We start from the raw sequence: 16711 nt of genomic DNA on the forward strand, positions 1-16711 counted from the left end.
CAATTACCATAGACGTCTATAAATGTAGCCCAAAGGTAATAGTTTAACTCGGCAGGGGGAATCAGCTGGATGTCTTACACCAGAAAGTAGGTTCCTCAGCACCCAAGGGAATCTAAAGTGTACAACCACACAATCCCCATCTGTTGTAAATGAATCAGGCAGACTTTCTGTTTGGCAGAGAGAGTACTCTTTCACAAATCAGTCCCTAAGATATTTGGTCAAAGCACTCAGCTGTGGGCATCTGCACTACCAAAGTTGTAACTGTTACTGTATGGAGAAAGCTTGGATTATTCTTGCATGTGCTGTGAGTTCTATGTGCTTGGTAAAAACATGAATAATTATTTCATAAGCTAGAACTCCTCCTTTAGCAAATTGTGTGTTGCTACTGGCATTTATGTTCTAGGTCTTTGAATAATGCCTGATCAAATTCTACGAAGGTGGATCTGCCTGTGCCATCACCTGTCCAGTTGTGTCTTCTGTGTGTATGTATGTGTGTGCATGTGTGAAGTACCACATCTGGGTAAAACAAATAAAAACCAGAAAGAGAGAGCTGTGTTTCCGAGGTTCACACAGTTCCTGGTCTGTATGTCAGCAGGTTAGAGAATGAAGAGATATGTAGCAGTACCAATGGTGACATGCTTCATCTTTTTTGTATTGCAAAACCAACCTATTTTTGAAACTGTAAGATGTACATTTAACATAGGGTGCGTAGGTACCTTTGAAGTCTCAGACATGAAAGTCTGTAGAAAATGAGGCACATCCTGGGCCTCCATGAGGCTTAGCATAGTGTTCAGCAGACTGATATTCAGGGAGATCGCAGAATCAGTCACAAGTTTTGCCACATCTTCTGGAGTTGATTTCTCCAAAATCACATCCTAGAATTTGGAAGGAAAAAGTAGAATATTGTCTATCGCACATTTATTTTTTATTGAAAAATAATTATATAATCTTAGGAAAGGGAATAAAGAACATTTCAGAAAGCAAGCTTAAACCCTCATAATGAGTGAGAAGTAAATCCTGATTTGGGTGCAAACAAATGTTCACACTGAAACAGGATTGTGATTTATGTGCAAAATTCGCAAACATCAGGCAGCAGCTTTGCTTGTGTGCACATTTTGCAAGGTAAATCCACATTTGCATGTTATCCCCCATTCTGACAGAGGAAATCTGTAATAGGCTGGAACTTTCACTCCTGGAAAATACAGAACCCTGTGGTACTGAAATTCTCTGGAGCTAAATCACCAGCTGCAAATGTGGCACATTTGTTTTGGTACTCTTGGTATGTGCAGCTCTATTCCTAATTATACATTGCTGTGATGATGCTGTGATGCAGTTATGGTGGATGTTCGGCCCTGGCACAGGCCTAACTCATACTTTCCCCTGCCTGCTTATGCCTAGGACAACCAGTATTAATTATTCACAAGATAAAGCTGCCATTCAAGTGTATCTGACTCAAAAGTTGTAGGAGAGAGAGAGTCACAGTTTGACTTTGAGCTATGAACTCTGACTACTCTGAAGGGCCAGAGAAGGATTTGTATTCAAGTGTATTTGGATATTGGTGGATGGTTAAAAATGTTATAAAGTTACAAAAAAATGAAAAGGACTAATCATGGCAAAGCCAATTGCTGATAATGTTATCTTTGGCTGTCATTGCCCAAGTAGCACAGCAAAACTTCAGAGAACTGTTTGTGAGGTGCTTGTGTAACACGATCAACCAACATTCCACAACAATTGAAAAAACTGGAAAATTGTTTATTCTGACCATTCTACCCAAGCAATGGAATACATGTCATTATGGGGGTTATTCTGACCCTGGCGGTCGTTGACCGCCAGGGTCAACGACCACGGGAGCACCGCCAACAGGCTGGCGGTGCTCCAAGGTCATTCTGACCGCGGCGGTTCAGCCGCGGCCAGAAAGAAAGGGAAAACCGGCGGTCTCCCGCCGGTTTTCCGCTGCCCTGAGGAATCCTCCATGGCGGCGCAGCTTGCTGCGCCGCCATGGGGATTCCGACCCCCTCACCGCCATCCTGTTCCTGGCGGTTTTCACCGCCAGGAACAGGATGGCGGTGAGGGGTGTCGTGGGGCCCCTGGGTGCCCCTGCAGTGCCAATGGCATGGGCACTGCAGGGGCCCCCGTAAGAGGGCCCCACAAAGATTTTCAGTGTCTGCCATGCAGACACTGAAAATCGCGACGGGTGCAACTGCACCCGTCGCACCCTTCCCACTCCGCCGGCTCTATTCAGAGCCGGCTTCCTCGTGGAAAGGGGTTTCCCGCTGGGCTGGCGGGCGGCCTTCTGGCAGTCGCCCGCCAGCCCAGCGGGAAACACAGAATAACCGCGGCGGTCTTCTGACCGCGGTGCGGTATTCTGTTGGGGGAACTTTGGCGGGCGGCCTCCGCCGCCCGCCAAAGTTAGAATGACCCCCTATATGTCTTCAATAGCTCAAATGTTAAGTTCCTTCTTAGAACTACAGAAGCATGTTGGGTATAAGCAGGAATGATTAGTGAATTCCTGTAGTCAAATACTTATTATGTCTTGGACAGGTGAAAATGTTAGTATTGTGACTTGGAAGCGTTCATGCTATTTGAACTACTCCATTAGGTCTCAGGAGGCTATCTCCATTGATGGGAATGATGAAGTTGGATACTGGTAATTCGAAGGCTCATTCAAGTCACTTTGCAGAGAAGAAAAAGTTGGACAAGGCTCATGTATCTGATGCGTTTGCACCTTATTTATTAACTGAGATCCTTGAAATATATATGATTGAAACCCCTTTTGTATGAACTGCCTAGCAATTTCCACATTTTGGAAATGTTAGAAGTATGTTGAAAGGTTGGCAGATTGTCATTTGGAAGATAAAGTTATCTACCTGACCTGGAATAGTTTCAATTACCATCTTTAGCATTAGTTCTGAGAAATCACAACACCAGCATCTTTTATTTTCCACACACCTAAGTAGGTCTTTTAAGTGTCTGTGCTTGTGTTGTAAGTGTTTTCTAGCAGTCTTTCATGTGTCCGTGTTCAGTTGAGAAACGGTTATAAGATGCACAGTGGACATGCAGATTGTATTGTCTAACTAGCCGCCTTCTTTTTTGGTCCAAATTATATTATTCGTGAGGATAGGGGATGTAACCACTTACCAAGGAAAGGCTGGGATAAAGTGTCAGGAGGTTTAGGATGGTGAGGCTGCTATAAAACTTGCCAAAGTTTTTTTCCAGCCAGTCCTCTGTGCCATTTGTGTTCTTTGTGCATGCCGTGCCTAGAGGGTAACAAAGTAACATGAAAGACAGTATTTCAACTCATGATTCTCATAAGCTTCTTTAGTTTTAACAAACCCTTTGTCCATAACAAAATCTCTTTTCATTTACAAGAAGACTGTCTTGTCAGACATTTCACAGTCCCAAAAATGGTAGCATCACAGAAAACACATATAAGCACCCAAGTGAATGATCCAGCATCAAGGAATTCAGAAAAGGACTCAAGACATGGCTCTTCAAATGAACAGAGCTCCGGGACACAGCTAGGCTTGCCAGTGCCTTAAGATTCTCACAGGTGATTTGCTGTGCTTTATAAATTCTGACTGATTGATTGATTGATTGATCAATGATTACAGTGTCCATCGCAGATCAAAGAGAGTCAAAACCATTCAAGGTTTTCAGGATAACCTTCAATGATGCAAATCAGCTCCATATGAATTCACTGTACATAAATGTATCACATATAGAGATTGAAAACACACTGACATTGATCCTACCCACCTGAACGTGTACTTGAAATGCCAAATCTAGTAGATCAACTAGAGGTCCACAGTAAATCCAGGAGCAGCTCACAGGGCTTTGTAGGGGTGGGGCAGTTTGGGGGAGAGGGTGTGGGGATGAGAGGGGGCAAATTAATAAAAAACTAAATTTTAAATCACTTACCTGCATCTCCACAGCTGCCACACCGCTCCACTCCTGCACTCCAGGCACAGGCTCACAGCCTGCCTGCAGCCAATCCTCATGCTGCTCAAAGCAGCGCTCGGATTGGCTGTGAGTGCCCAGCCAGGGTGCTCCCAGACAGACTAGGAGCCTGTGCCTGCTCTTTCCAGCCGGCTAAACATAAATGCTCACTGAGGGGGAGTGCTGTGCACTCCCCCTCAGTTTTCATCATAACAAATGCCCGCCCCTTTTACTACAAAAACAATAATAAACCTAGTTTATTATTGTTTTGTAGTAAAAGTGTTGCAGCTGCTGCTGGCGGGGGTGGGGGGCGATGCTTGTCCAAAATAGCGGAGGAGCCGCGCCTGAGTAAAACACAGTTGGGGCAAGTCCTGCCGCTATGAAGGCATTCACAGGAATGGTTAGAAGCACAATTTGACAAATAAGCAAAAACGCAGATTGCTTGTTTCATATACAATTGGCTCGTATGTGCTGAAAAAGTCTGTGTCTGCTCACTTTTGCAAAGAATGAACTCTAAAGCCCAGACATTAGGCCCCCTGCTCTGAGTATAACTCACCAAAAATTATTATGTAATCTCCATCAACATTTCAAGTTTTGGTACATTTTAGACAAAGGTTTAAATGATTCTACATTAATGTTTCAAAGCACTTAAATGAGTGTTATATTTAAATGTATACTTTTACTGAGCACAACAATAGTATTAACAGACAAATACAAAGGAGATGACTGTTATTTCTCAGGGGTTCCAAACTCTGTGAGACTCAACAGAGAAAAAGCACTTGGTAAATAAAAACGGGTCAAATACTAGTGAGTGAATTTATCTTTTTATATTTGTAAGCCCTCCTCCAGTCACCAAATTCTGCTACATTAGACATTCTACTTCACTAATGGATGAATACAGGCATACATTTTCACCTTGTGGAGCATCAAAATACTCAGTCTGACCCCTTGCCAGAGTTACTTACTTTTGAACTCAGTGTGGCAGGTGTCTGAAGAAACCCATAAAAGCCCTATTCATCTCTCTCTGTCCCAGCTACCCTCTCCTCAATATGTCTTACCTTGTGAACTCTGTTGCTCATAAAGATAGTTGAGGCTGTAGGTGTAATTAGATATTGCGTCGTTTTTCTTAAGAATCTCATAGATTTCATTCAGATCCTTCATTCTATGGAACATATTCGACAAAAAGAACAAAATCAATGTATTGTCAAAATGTAGTGCTGATCAATTTAAGTGGCATTCCAAATAATAGATTCTCAGAACAAAAGAGATCGATCAAGCTCATTTGATCACACTGCTCACTAGAATGACACAAATCCTAGTTGGTCTCCAGTTTTAACTAGGCATCTCTATCACATTTACTCCTTTGCTCCTTTGTGCACCACTACACATTTGTTTCTATTACCACTACCACAAATCACTTATGTTTTGTCCCTCGAGCTTTTAAACATTCGATTCTACTGAAGGAAGTATACCTCTTTTATTTTATACATGTGCTATTTCTACAATAGACTCTTCTTGCTTCCCCAGTCTATATCTATGTGTTTGTCAGGTGCCAAAATACGGTGGGAAGCATAATCTAGTTTGACATAATAATAACAGTCTAATGAAATGTATTTTGTGTTTATAATTAAATGTATTGAAATCAAATTTGATTATGTACTAAAAAAGATTAATATTTTAAATATTATGAGATTATTTATTTTACATGTTTTATTTTTGCTTTAAATAGGCCCACAATAAGCAGAATGTAGCAATGTTTAAAAACGCTAACACAGTGAAATGTTTCTCTAAGCATCCTGTGTGATTTGCACACTGGGAAAAGATTTGTTCTTATGTTGTAACATTTGTTTGCCTTCCTGCTAGGCAGTGTGTGCTGTGGAGAACAATAAGTTAATAGTTTAAATGTGCAGTCTGCAACAAATGTATTCTGCTGAGAAACGACAAACCAATTGTGAATGAAGAAAATAAAAGATACATCTGAGAAGTGGAGCAAATGTAATTGGCTCTGACCTAAACCACCCCAAGGACTGACCAATAGAAGCCTGGCTAGTTACTTTCTAGGACTGTAATATATCAATGTTTAGGTGGCATGCCTTCAGTTCAGCTCAGAAGCTTGCTGTGTTATGTTGTCCTTTTACTCTGCTAGTGAAATAATGTGATGTGTCTTTAGCTTTCTGCCACTGACAGTTCAGATGCATTAAGGCCAAACATGTTTTAATTTTCCCTATTATGTCACTGTCAAATGAAGATGACCAGACGATGCTCCACTGATGAAGACACTTCTGTCTGCTGATTCCATTTAGGAGAGGTATAACCAAAATGTGCATTTGTCTTTCTTGCAGATGTTTATGGTTTCTCTTTTAGAATCCCTACTGCTATTTGTTGGTCAGTGCTGTAGTCAGATGTATTTCCTAATTCATCTTTTGTCTTCTTTTCTTTTTACATGAACCCCAAACATGCTTATCAGATTAGAGTAATAGTCTAGGCTGCCACATTCTAAATTTGACTGTTCCATAAACTGATTGTAAACAATTCATCTGCAATAACTAAATGTATTCTGTGTCTATCATACATCTGCTATTGTTGTTGTTCTGCATGGTGGTTCTTGAATACCTAATGAAAAATATTCTGTCAAGGTTAAGATTATTTAGAAGATTTGGTAAGTCTGAGTTATTTATGTACTTATATCATTTTGTCTTGCATTTGGTTTACGTGATCTTTGCATTGTTAATCTAAAGGGCAATACATTTTGAGCTTTACTAAACTGGTGTGGTGACTTATGGCTACATGGGTCATGGTGCATATAAATTACTGACTCCAGTATGAAAAGTGACATTTATTGATTTGATTTCATTGTTGATAATTACCTTACTCCTATCTGAGTCCAAAGGTCTATGTCGACTTCTAAAGATAATTGATGGTTACTGTATATGTGTCACCTTATAAAATAAATTATCAAACGAAATATAAGGCTGGACACGCCTATATGCTCATCAGGTGATTATGATCCTGACAATTTTTGGTGCCCCCAATCGGACTTTTCATTCTTTGTTTTTTATATTTATTTTTCTTAACATTTTTTTTTATTTTTATTTTCCAAATTTTAACTAACTGAACAGTACCCGCAGTTAAAAACAGGCATTGTCGTTTTTGAATGTTTGTACATGAATGCTTAGTGCTATACAAGGATTAAAACACTTATGTGATTTACTGCAGCAACTGAGCAATTTCTTTCAATTAATCTATTTTTAGTATGCAAGCAACGGTAATAGTGTGCTCAGCTGTGGTACACCATCTGCTATGTACCAGCCATATGGCTCCCTTGTTCACTTGTTGTTTTTAATCTTCCGGGACTAGGACAACCATCATTTATTAGAACATTCGAATGTTGGGAGCTCCATTTAAAGCAATGGAGTGCTCCTGGCTTCTAATGGCTGGTAGAAGCCCAGAGCTCCAATATTCCAATGTTTTCATTCACAGCTGTTGCTGTGCACAAAGGCCTCACGGAGCCCGAGAGGGGATTTCAGTCCCCTCGGGCCTGTGAGGCCTTTGTTTTATTTGTTAGAAAATTCTACTCTCTAGTGGCGGAATGTTCTCATACCCTTATAGCCATTCGCAGCTGCGGTATACTGGCATTAACGTCCCGCTTTCTTGTTAAAGGCCCTTCAGCCTTTAATGCCGGAGCAAGCCTTTAATAGCCGCTATAGCCCGCTATGAAGGGCCATAAGGCTATAATACACTACAAAGGATGAGGCAACCAAATCTGGATTCATAAACCCATTCATGTTAATCTTTGAGGAACATCCGATACCACAGCACTCATCCCAATATACCGTGCCTGACCCTTTTATGAAATAGTTACCCCCAGGTGAAAAGATTCATGAAACAGTAAAACAACTTGAAAACCTTTTAACCCCAAGACTGCTAAGGTGTCTGAACAAGTCAATGCAAGATCATAAGTTGAAACATAACAAAATGTTTAAAATATTTTACAAATAAAGGAAAATAGTTTAACATGTGCAAACACAGTGCAGAGGCGAGAGATAACTTACATGGCTTGGTAGGTTTCACAGGAGACATTAAGAGGAAGCTGGGTTAGATGGGAGACATTCACCGCCTCTTGATATTCAATGATGATAGTGTGGAAGATGTGAGTCCACTGGGAGGCACTGAGCAAACTCCATTCCTTGCCGAGTACCACAAAAAGACTACTCAAAAGGCCCTGTTCAGTTTCAATTGTGAGAGAGGGCATTGCTGAGGGGTTATCACATGGGCTCAGTACTGAGTAATTTTCACTCTATCAATGACAAAAGAGAAAAATACATGTGAATAGACTGGCTTCCATTCAATGAAATCAGCTTTCAAAAGAAGGTCCTCTATTGAGGACAACTAATTGAACACATCTCAAATCAGTGTATTGTCATCTTGGTAAGACTGTGCCAGGTAAACATGTTTGAATATTATAAGTCTAGTGTGACATCATGAATTCCAAGGTATGAACCATTAATCCCTAAACAGTACTCAGGAGGAAGTACCATCACATCCAGTGCTTGGAAAGGAAATATTGAAGCAGAGATACTCACTACCTCTGAGCACCTGTTTGCTGCCGAGATGTGTTGGTACTCTCCCAATAAAACAATGCAGCCCTGCTGATATGTGTTGGGACTCTCTAGTTGAAATTGAAGAACTGGAGTTACTCAGTATCTGATAGTATTTATCAATCTGTAGCCTGTAGCACTGTTTTCATTTAAAGTACTATTCAGAGCTATGTTATATATATATCTTTTCAATATTGTTTGTTGTTGATGGTGACACAGCATTGCTTGCAATATATATAAATATATATATATATATATATGAGTACCGGGTGATAGTGCAGCATAAACGTTGCCTGCACTGATATCAGAAAATGATGCAACTTAGAGTTGTAACTCCATGTGTGAAAAATCTGCCATTTTTACAGACTTAGACAGAAAATGGGACTGATATCTATCACTGCTGATCTTTGAGTAAATTAAAAGGGACAGCATCATCTAACATAACATTGTTGCTCAAACTAGGTATCTTTCTGATGACCCATTCATCTGAGACCACAGCTTACTCAGCTTCCTCAACCATTCCTTTTCCTTCTTGCACTGGAAAGGCCAGTTCAAGGTCTATAAAAGCAGTGGTGCCCAGGATACGACTGGTTGCCATTAGACCCGATATGCAAGGAGAAGGACTGCACATAGATAGATTTAGTTCTATGGACAGGCATAAAATAAAGCGATTAACAGCAGCCTGTCAGTGGCTTTAATGTCTATGGTGTGTAAAGCACCAGCCTTCTATTGAGGAGTAGCTAGTGTATACAACGAAAAGGGTGTAGTGATGTAAGAAAGGGCAATTTAAATTAGCAGTGCATGTTGAAACTAAAATAAGGCCCTCATACAATCTGTGTGACATTGAAGGTGGCTCATATAGATAAGGATGATGAAGAGAAAAGACACAGAAAAGCACATAAGATAGATCACAAATGAATTTCAAGCTTCTCTGAATAATTTCAATTATGGCATCATTTTGGCTGAACTTTGCATTATGCATGTCTTTACGTTGTATTATTTAGCATATGCCAGTCCCTACAACCTCTCCTCATGGTAACACAAGCAATGAGCATGAACTGCATAAGCATTCAGTACATATCATGTACAAGCAGTGTTTAATTTGTAAATAAAAAGGTGCCGGTAGCCAAACTTCACTTTTGAAACATGCTGCTGCTGCATTTAAATGTGTGAGTCATCTTGGTCCTCTTATATCCATTTACAGCCACTCCTTGCCCCTTCAGCTCACTGTTGCTCTTTTCTGTTTTCTCCATTTGTGACGTGTTTTTGTTTTTCTCTACCTCTGTGTTTCCCATATGTGTCCTTTTCTCACAGTAAATGTCTGATACAGAAAACTAAGTGCCAGCCCTCAAAAATAAGTGCTGGAGCCCGCACCGGAAATCACCGGCTCAAACTAAGCCCTGTGTACAAGTCATAGTGTGAGGGTACACATTCTGAAACATACAGCAGCAAAAGCAAATATTACTTAGAGCAGACTGGGAACCCTTTAGCTATGGAGGGTGGGGCTGGGGGGATTCTGATTAGTGAAATTCAGGATGTGAACATAACCGAAGATGAAGAAATAACCAAAGAAATAGAAGTTACAGGAGTGCTGACTAGAAATAGTTAATAAACTAATAGTAAAAAAAGTGGTCAATTTCCTTACTTCTTAAATGGATATCTTAGGAGTGAAAAGTTGTGCTATCACAGTAAATCGTAACAACGAGGAATGGGAAGCAGGCAAGGAAGGGACACTCAATGGTAGCAGTTGACCACATATTAGTTAAGCAGTTAGCCTTGGTGGAGAAGGGTGGGCTGGTGAGAGCAGACGTTCAAGGTTAATATATAGGGTAGAAGCACTGGAAAGTAAGAAGACAGAAGAAGACCAAGGAGTGTTTGTTCTACTAGTTGTAGAGATATGGGAAAGTCAGCAATGAAAGCCTCTGTATGAGTAGAAAAAAAGCAGAATGTTTAGAATGGGTACCCAAGTGGATGCTGGAAGTTCATCCATGTAGACATTTATGGGAGGAAGTACAACAAGTGGTTGTTACAGAGAAGGACATTGTGCTGTGGATCCATCAAGACTGCAGGGGCGTGATCTAAAGAAATGAGTGACATGCAACCCTCATATGAGCACCTGAGAAACCATCAGCCAGCAGCTAAATTAAAGGTGGTGGGGAAGAGAAGTATGTGAATGACGATGGCAGTCAAGCTATAGACCAGGTGTTTCCAACCTTTTCTGTAATAAGAGTCACTTATGTTAAATGAAACTCATTGAGAGCTCATCATATTATTAGTGTTGTAATAGGGCCACATCAGACAAGAGTACATTAGTGCCCACTAAATGCAAGATTACTAGCAGTGATCACTTCAATGCATCAGGTATTGTTGCTAGCAGTAATATTAAAAAGGATTTGCCAATATGGAATGCCTCTACATGGGTAATGCATGCAGCCATAGCTGCATTGCCTCTAACACCAACATAATACCATTTGTAAAATATCAACCACTGCCACATGATGTATCATTCAAAAATCAGCTTTAAATATATTTTGGTGATTGAACCCTTTTTCTCCAAATATCGGCATATAAGTTATGAAAATAAACAAATTTGTGTCTCAAATATATACTCTCAATTTTAGTATACATATATTAATTCACTCAAGCAAAAACTTCTAATTTAGCATGCTGGTCTACACACAGGGGAAATACTTTTAGGTAGCTGGAGAGCTACCACCAGCGCATGAGCTACTCATGGAGAAGCCTGCGATAGACACTGTTAGAAGGTTAGGCACAGGGAGTATGTGATATGGAGAAGGAACAAATCTAGGGTATGATCAGTCAAGGCCAATGATGAGCTGATAAGCCCACAGGGTAATAAACAAAATGCAGGGATAAATTGTAACTCATATATGAATGCCTGGGACATTCAACTTACAGTATCAGTTCACATGAGGGTTAGTAAAGGACTCTACCACACTCTAGCATAAAGCAGAGGTAGAGAAGCAATCAAAAACACAGAATTGGGATTTTGGATATAATTGGCCGAAGCAAGACCTACACATTTGGTAAAGGCATCATTTAAAAAAATTGGAGTTAATAGCTCACTGTGCCAAGCATTCCTTGGAGTCGCTCTAGATAGTGATTGACGTCATCAAGTGTCTTGAAGTTCATTATTTGAGAGAACACAAATCTGGATATTGTTTCATTGCAGAAATGTTCAGCAATTAAAGTCCAATCGGCCAACTGTGATGGAGTAAAACGTCCTTCTGCATCTACCTAAAGGGAAAAGAGAAAAGAAAATATGGTTTCGCTTCTTTAAAGACACAAGGAGCAAGCAAATATAATCAATTAATTTAGAATTGTATAAGATGTTATTACATTCTAACAAAATAAGCACATTATGCACCAATGTATCCCTGAGAATATCGACCTCTAATTTAACTATTTTTTGCATGTTTTTCTGTGATGTTTTTAGCACAAAATATAATAGCGGGTGGCTATCTTCTGCTGAGGATAGGGCCCATGGTACTTTTGGATGTCCAATATCATTGAAAAAACAAACAAAAATGAATCTATGTTTAGCTTTAGTTAAATGCCTCAGAGTATGTTTAAAAATCTCAGAAATTCACCTTAAGAAACCAAAATCAATTAAAATGTGCAAGTTCCTGCTAATACCATATTCCATAACTTGTACCAAAACCATGCAAACCATAGCTCACACACCAAAAGCAATAATTATGACCTCATGATATATATACCAATAAATAACATCTAAAAGCATAAAGTAATAAATTAATATTTGCTTACAAGGTTGCCCCAAAGTGGGGTTACGTAATGTGCAATCTCATCTGTAAGGTGATTTACAATATTTCTATGTAAACCTTTTTCATTAATGGTGCGTTCATGTTCATGTACATTGCATGTTATGTGGAAGTTATGTATATATATATATATATATATATATATATATATATATATTTATATAGTCACATTAGCAGTCACCACTGTGTAGTTATAGATAGGTCGGAGTTTCCATAGGAAGAGCTTTTTTGTGAATAACTTTGGTGTAATTTGACGAATCTTCGTGAAACGTTCCCAAAGAAAGTTCATTCAGCTTGGCTCCCTCCTGGAACATTTTGATTAGTTCTGATAACCACGGGCCAAGAAAAAGTAGGATCCTGAATGTGATCCCATAGGAAATTTTTAGAAGTGATACAGAAAAAAAAGATGTATAGAATTACACCAAATTTTCAAAAAGTTAGCACTTTACTCAGAAAGGTGCTTTTAATTATTTGGTGTAAATAATTTTCAGCCGTTTTTGGAAAATTTGCATTTAAACTGGTGCTCGGGTGGTCATGAAGGAGTTAAACATATTGGGCCTCATTACAACCCTGGCGGTCATCGACCGCCAGGGTCGAAGTGGCATTCGTACCGCCAACAGGCTGGCGGTACGAATCGCCATATTATGACGGCGGTGGTAGCGCCACTGTCACACCGCCAGGACCGGCGGTTTACCGCCATGGATGTCCCGGCGGTCAGAATCCGCCACCGCCATGGAAAGGCTGACGGGAAGGGGAGTTGAGGGGCCCCTGGGGGCCCCTGCACACAGGCAAAGCCTGTTGCGATTTCTGCCTGGCAGACAGTGAAATACGCGACAGGTGCTGCTGCACCCGCGCACCGCCACATTGCCGCCGACTCCATTAGGAGCCGGCCGCAATGTTACGGCCGACATCCCCGCCGGCCCAGCGGGGATGTCCAAATGCTGCCAGCGGGTTTCTGGCCGCATGGGCAGCTGACTGGCGGTTCAGCCTTGGCGGTTGACCTCGTCCAAGGTTGAAATGAGGGCCTTAGTGATATCTAGAAGGCTGGCCCGGTATAAGTCTCGCAGGAGCTCATGGTTCAATATTTAAAAGACAAAATAGAGCCACTTTCCCAGCAGGGGTTTGGCCGTCCACAGAGGCTTTGTCTCAAGGAGTAGCACAGTAAGTAAAATAAATAAATAAATGAATACATAAATAAACAAATAAATAAGTATCATGTGGAGTAGCGGTCAGTGGGATATTGGCGGCCATAGGAGGCTGGACGCAGGGCCTGGCTGGCCACTCACAGGGTTTGGCCATAGAGCATGGTTGTCATTCAGGCTCTATAGCCACCCAGCATATGACATACAACTGAAAGACAGGTGCAGTGAGGGATTGGACACCCGCTGGGGTAGGGTGCAGGGAGAATCAAAATACCACAAAAAACTATAAAATGAATAAATAAGAAGAATGTGGGATGGTAATCTATGTGTGAATGGTGGCTGTGGGTGGAATGGGCTCAGGGCCTTGCCAAAGGCCTGGACCTTTGGTCAAATGCCAGCTGGACATACCCAAAGGCCGGGCATAAAAGGGGTGGCTGCATGCTGGGGGTTGGATGGAGGGCCTGGCTGATTGCCTGAGGTGGTCAGCTCTGCAGTACAAATCACTGCACAACAAGTAGTTGGCTGTCTGAGAGGGTTTAGGCTTGACCAATCCCCACAGCGAAGCTCCCGCTGCATTACATGTTTGAATGAGGTACACAGCAGGGCTTCGCCCCCTATGTGAAGATGGGCATAGGGCCTGGCCTAGGCACAGGACCTGCCTACCCGGCTGTCGGTGGGGAGTTTGGCATGGGGACTGGCCAACCACCCATGGGGGTTTTGAGGCAGGACCTATTCAATTCAATTAAATCTTTATTCCGTTGAACAATCCAAAAGTATGGCATACTATATAGATCAAAATAAAAAATAAACATAGCGTATACGTGCAGATAGTAAGACTTAATTTATTAAGGAAAAGACAGAAGACCTATTAACCTATTCCTAATCTTAAAAGACTGCTGTAAAAAAAGAGCAACAACCACACAAACAGCAATTGTTCCCAGTTATTGCCGACTATAGTAAAGTGGTGCAATATATTAATTGTTACATTAGCCCTATCGTTGTCTTTCTCTCAGCCGTACAACAACAAAGTCTATGAGTGCAAAGAAAGTGTGTGTCAGTATTTACCAGCTTGAAGTTCTGGTTAGAAGTCAAGAGCTCTTCAAAACTTGTTAATTGTAGAAATATTCCTAGATTCTCCTCAATCCACCCTAAAGGATCAATATTGGCACATGTAACCCCTAGGAAAAGAAAAATAGAAAAATCAGACAATAATTATATTTTTATTTGAAGTATATTATAGTGTTGTATTACCAATATACACACACACAGTCATGGAGATGCAGATATTGTATATCACAATGATAGTCCCAAACCACTCTGCAGAGCTTTATACTTCTTCATTATTTATCAACACTCCAGTTATGAAAGTGTAGCATTGGTAAGGTTTCACTGAAGTTCTTATATTATAATCTTATGTTTCAAATTATAAAGATAGAAGTACTCCATGCTGGTCACTGCCTGTTGTTTGCTTTTCATCAACTACACTCTATTGATCTGTTGTCCCTTTCTCCTGACTGGGGTGGATGCTCAAATAAATGTGGTACTTACTTCCAATATTGTTGGCTTCCTGATTACTACACAAAGGTAAATAATATTTGATCTTGGAGGAGGGGAAGATTGTGGCCAGCTAGTGTGAGGGTTAGAATCTCCTGGACCCAGTTGCTGAGGATATTCCTGAAAGAATGTATCTTCATTTCCTTGACCCCCCTCCATTCACTCTGGTGTTCAGTACAGGCAAAATACATGCTTCTAAAAAAGCATCACATGTTTCTGTGCAGGTTCCCTTTTTCATAAGCCTCTCTTCTGTCCTCCCATAACTTTCATGCAGATGAATTAGTGCCTCTGCATCACTGTAGTGTGGCCAGAAAGCAGTTAATCATCTTCTGATTGAGCATGACGCTGCGGATGGCAGGGACACCACAGGAAGGTATAAAGAACTCAATGAGTGTCTGAAGAAAAAAGCTCCATGCTCCCGGTCTCTTGGTTGGCTGATGTTGAGCTCTAATACTGAAGTAACACTTCAGGAAGAAACTAGATCAGCAAGTTCTGAAGTAGCGCGGCAGTCCCGCAGTGAGCTGCATCCCACCTCAATGGAGCAACAGTAAGTGGGCAAACTTCTTGTACCCAGAAAACTGGTAAGAAGGTGAAAAATAATTTTTAATGGAAAACCCACCCAACAGACACAGCTCCCTCATGGGAAGTGGCATTCTGATACCTGCTCCATTGTAATGAGCTCTCCATAGGGGCAGTGTGCTTGTCACAGAGCTCTTGCAAAATTAGAAAGTAGTGAACTGCGAAAAAGATGTGTATGTGCCGTGAAATGGGATCTTCCACTGTATAGGTCAAGGACTACTCTAGCTCTAGTTCCAAGTCAAGGATGGGAAGCCTCCTCAATGTTCTACAAATAGGGATAATAAGAAGGCCACCAATAGGCCAAGGGAGAAACAGGTTCACGTTTAGTTGCTAGGCCAACTCCTTCCTTAAGCTCTTTGTTAGGATTGTTTCTGCTGCAGATTCAACAATGTTTGACATCCAGGTATCAATCTTAATGGGCAGTAACCTGGCATTTAATGAGGTACAAAGAGTTGGAAAACTGATTGGAACCATTGCAATTATTGATGAATACAGTATATCCACCTCCTCCCTCTGCCTCAGTGGCTGTTCTGGAACAACTAGCAAATTACCCTGAAAAAGAAGACACACTGAGAACTAGTAAAAAGTCAGCTTTGACTAATGATACAGATAATGTGAACCTTGCTTCTTGAGGTTGGTGTCCCCATAGCTAATAGGTTGGAAGTTGTGTCCTTACCTGTACCCAGCAGCTCTCTTCAAGAAGATCCTTAAGGTCTAGTTGCCATGAGCATTATGGAAAGTACTCCTCAATGTTGTTTCAGGAAAGATGAAGATATTTTGTAATCTTCAAGGACTAGGGTTGTAAAGCAAATGCTGAGAAACTTAACCACTGAACTAAGGAATCGATCTGAGATTTCACACATACACCGAAAAGACATCCATGTGACATGTCTTCCTTTAGAAAATGTATTAGATGGCCTATCTGTTAGAAATAAAAGCTTGAAGCATTATGATGCCAGTTAAATTGAAGCTTGAAAGTAAATCCCAGGAGACTGTCAAATCAAAGGCACAGTATAAAACCATTCTGGAGACTCTAGAAAGGATCTAAAATCATATGATACAAAACAGTACAAGGATCCTCAATGTTCCTGAAGGACCA

At 40.8% G+C, this 16711-nt stretch overlaps 1 protein-coding gene across 1 annotated transcript in view; it reads right to left on the minus strand.

Annotated features, from left to right (window-relative positions):
- Positions 1 to 596: 596 nt before the first annotated feature.
- Positions 597 to 16711, minus strand: part of LOC138262380 (uncharacterized) — a 54287-nt gene continuing 38172 nt past the window's right edge. Inside the window, exons 4-9 of the mRNA XM_069212279.1 lie at positions 14545 to 14657; positions 11622 to 11792; positions 7989 to 8233; positions 4995 to 5098; positions 3139 to 3257; positions 597 to 875 (exon numbers count right to left, since the gene is read on the minus strand). Of these exons, the coding sequence (XP_069068380.1) occupies positions 597 to 875; positions 3139 to 3257; positions 4995 to 5098; positions 7989 to 8233; positions 11622 to 11792; positions 14545 to 14657 (1031 nt within the window). The remainder of the gene's footprint in view (positions 876 to 3138; positions 3258 to 4994; positions 5099 to 7988; positions 8234 to 11621; positions 11793 to 14544; positions 14658 to 16711) is intronic.

Source organism: Pleurodeles waltl, chromosome 10, assembly GCF_031143425.1.
Source record: "Pleurodeles waltl isolate 20211129_DDA chromosome 10, aPleWal1.hap1.20221129, whole genome shotgun sequence".
Taxonomy (NCBI): Eukaryota; Metazoa; Chordata; class Amphibia; order Caudata; family Salamandridae; genus Pleurodeles; species Pleurodeles waltl.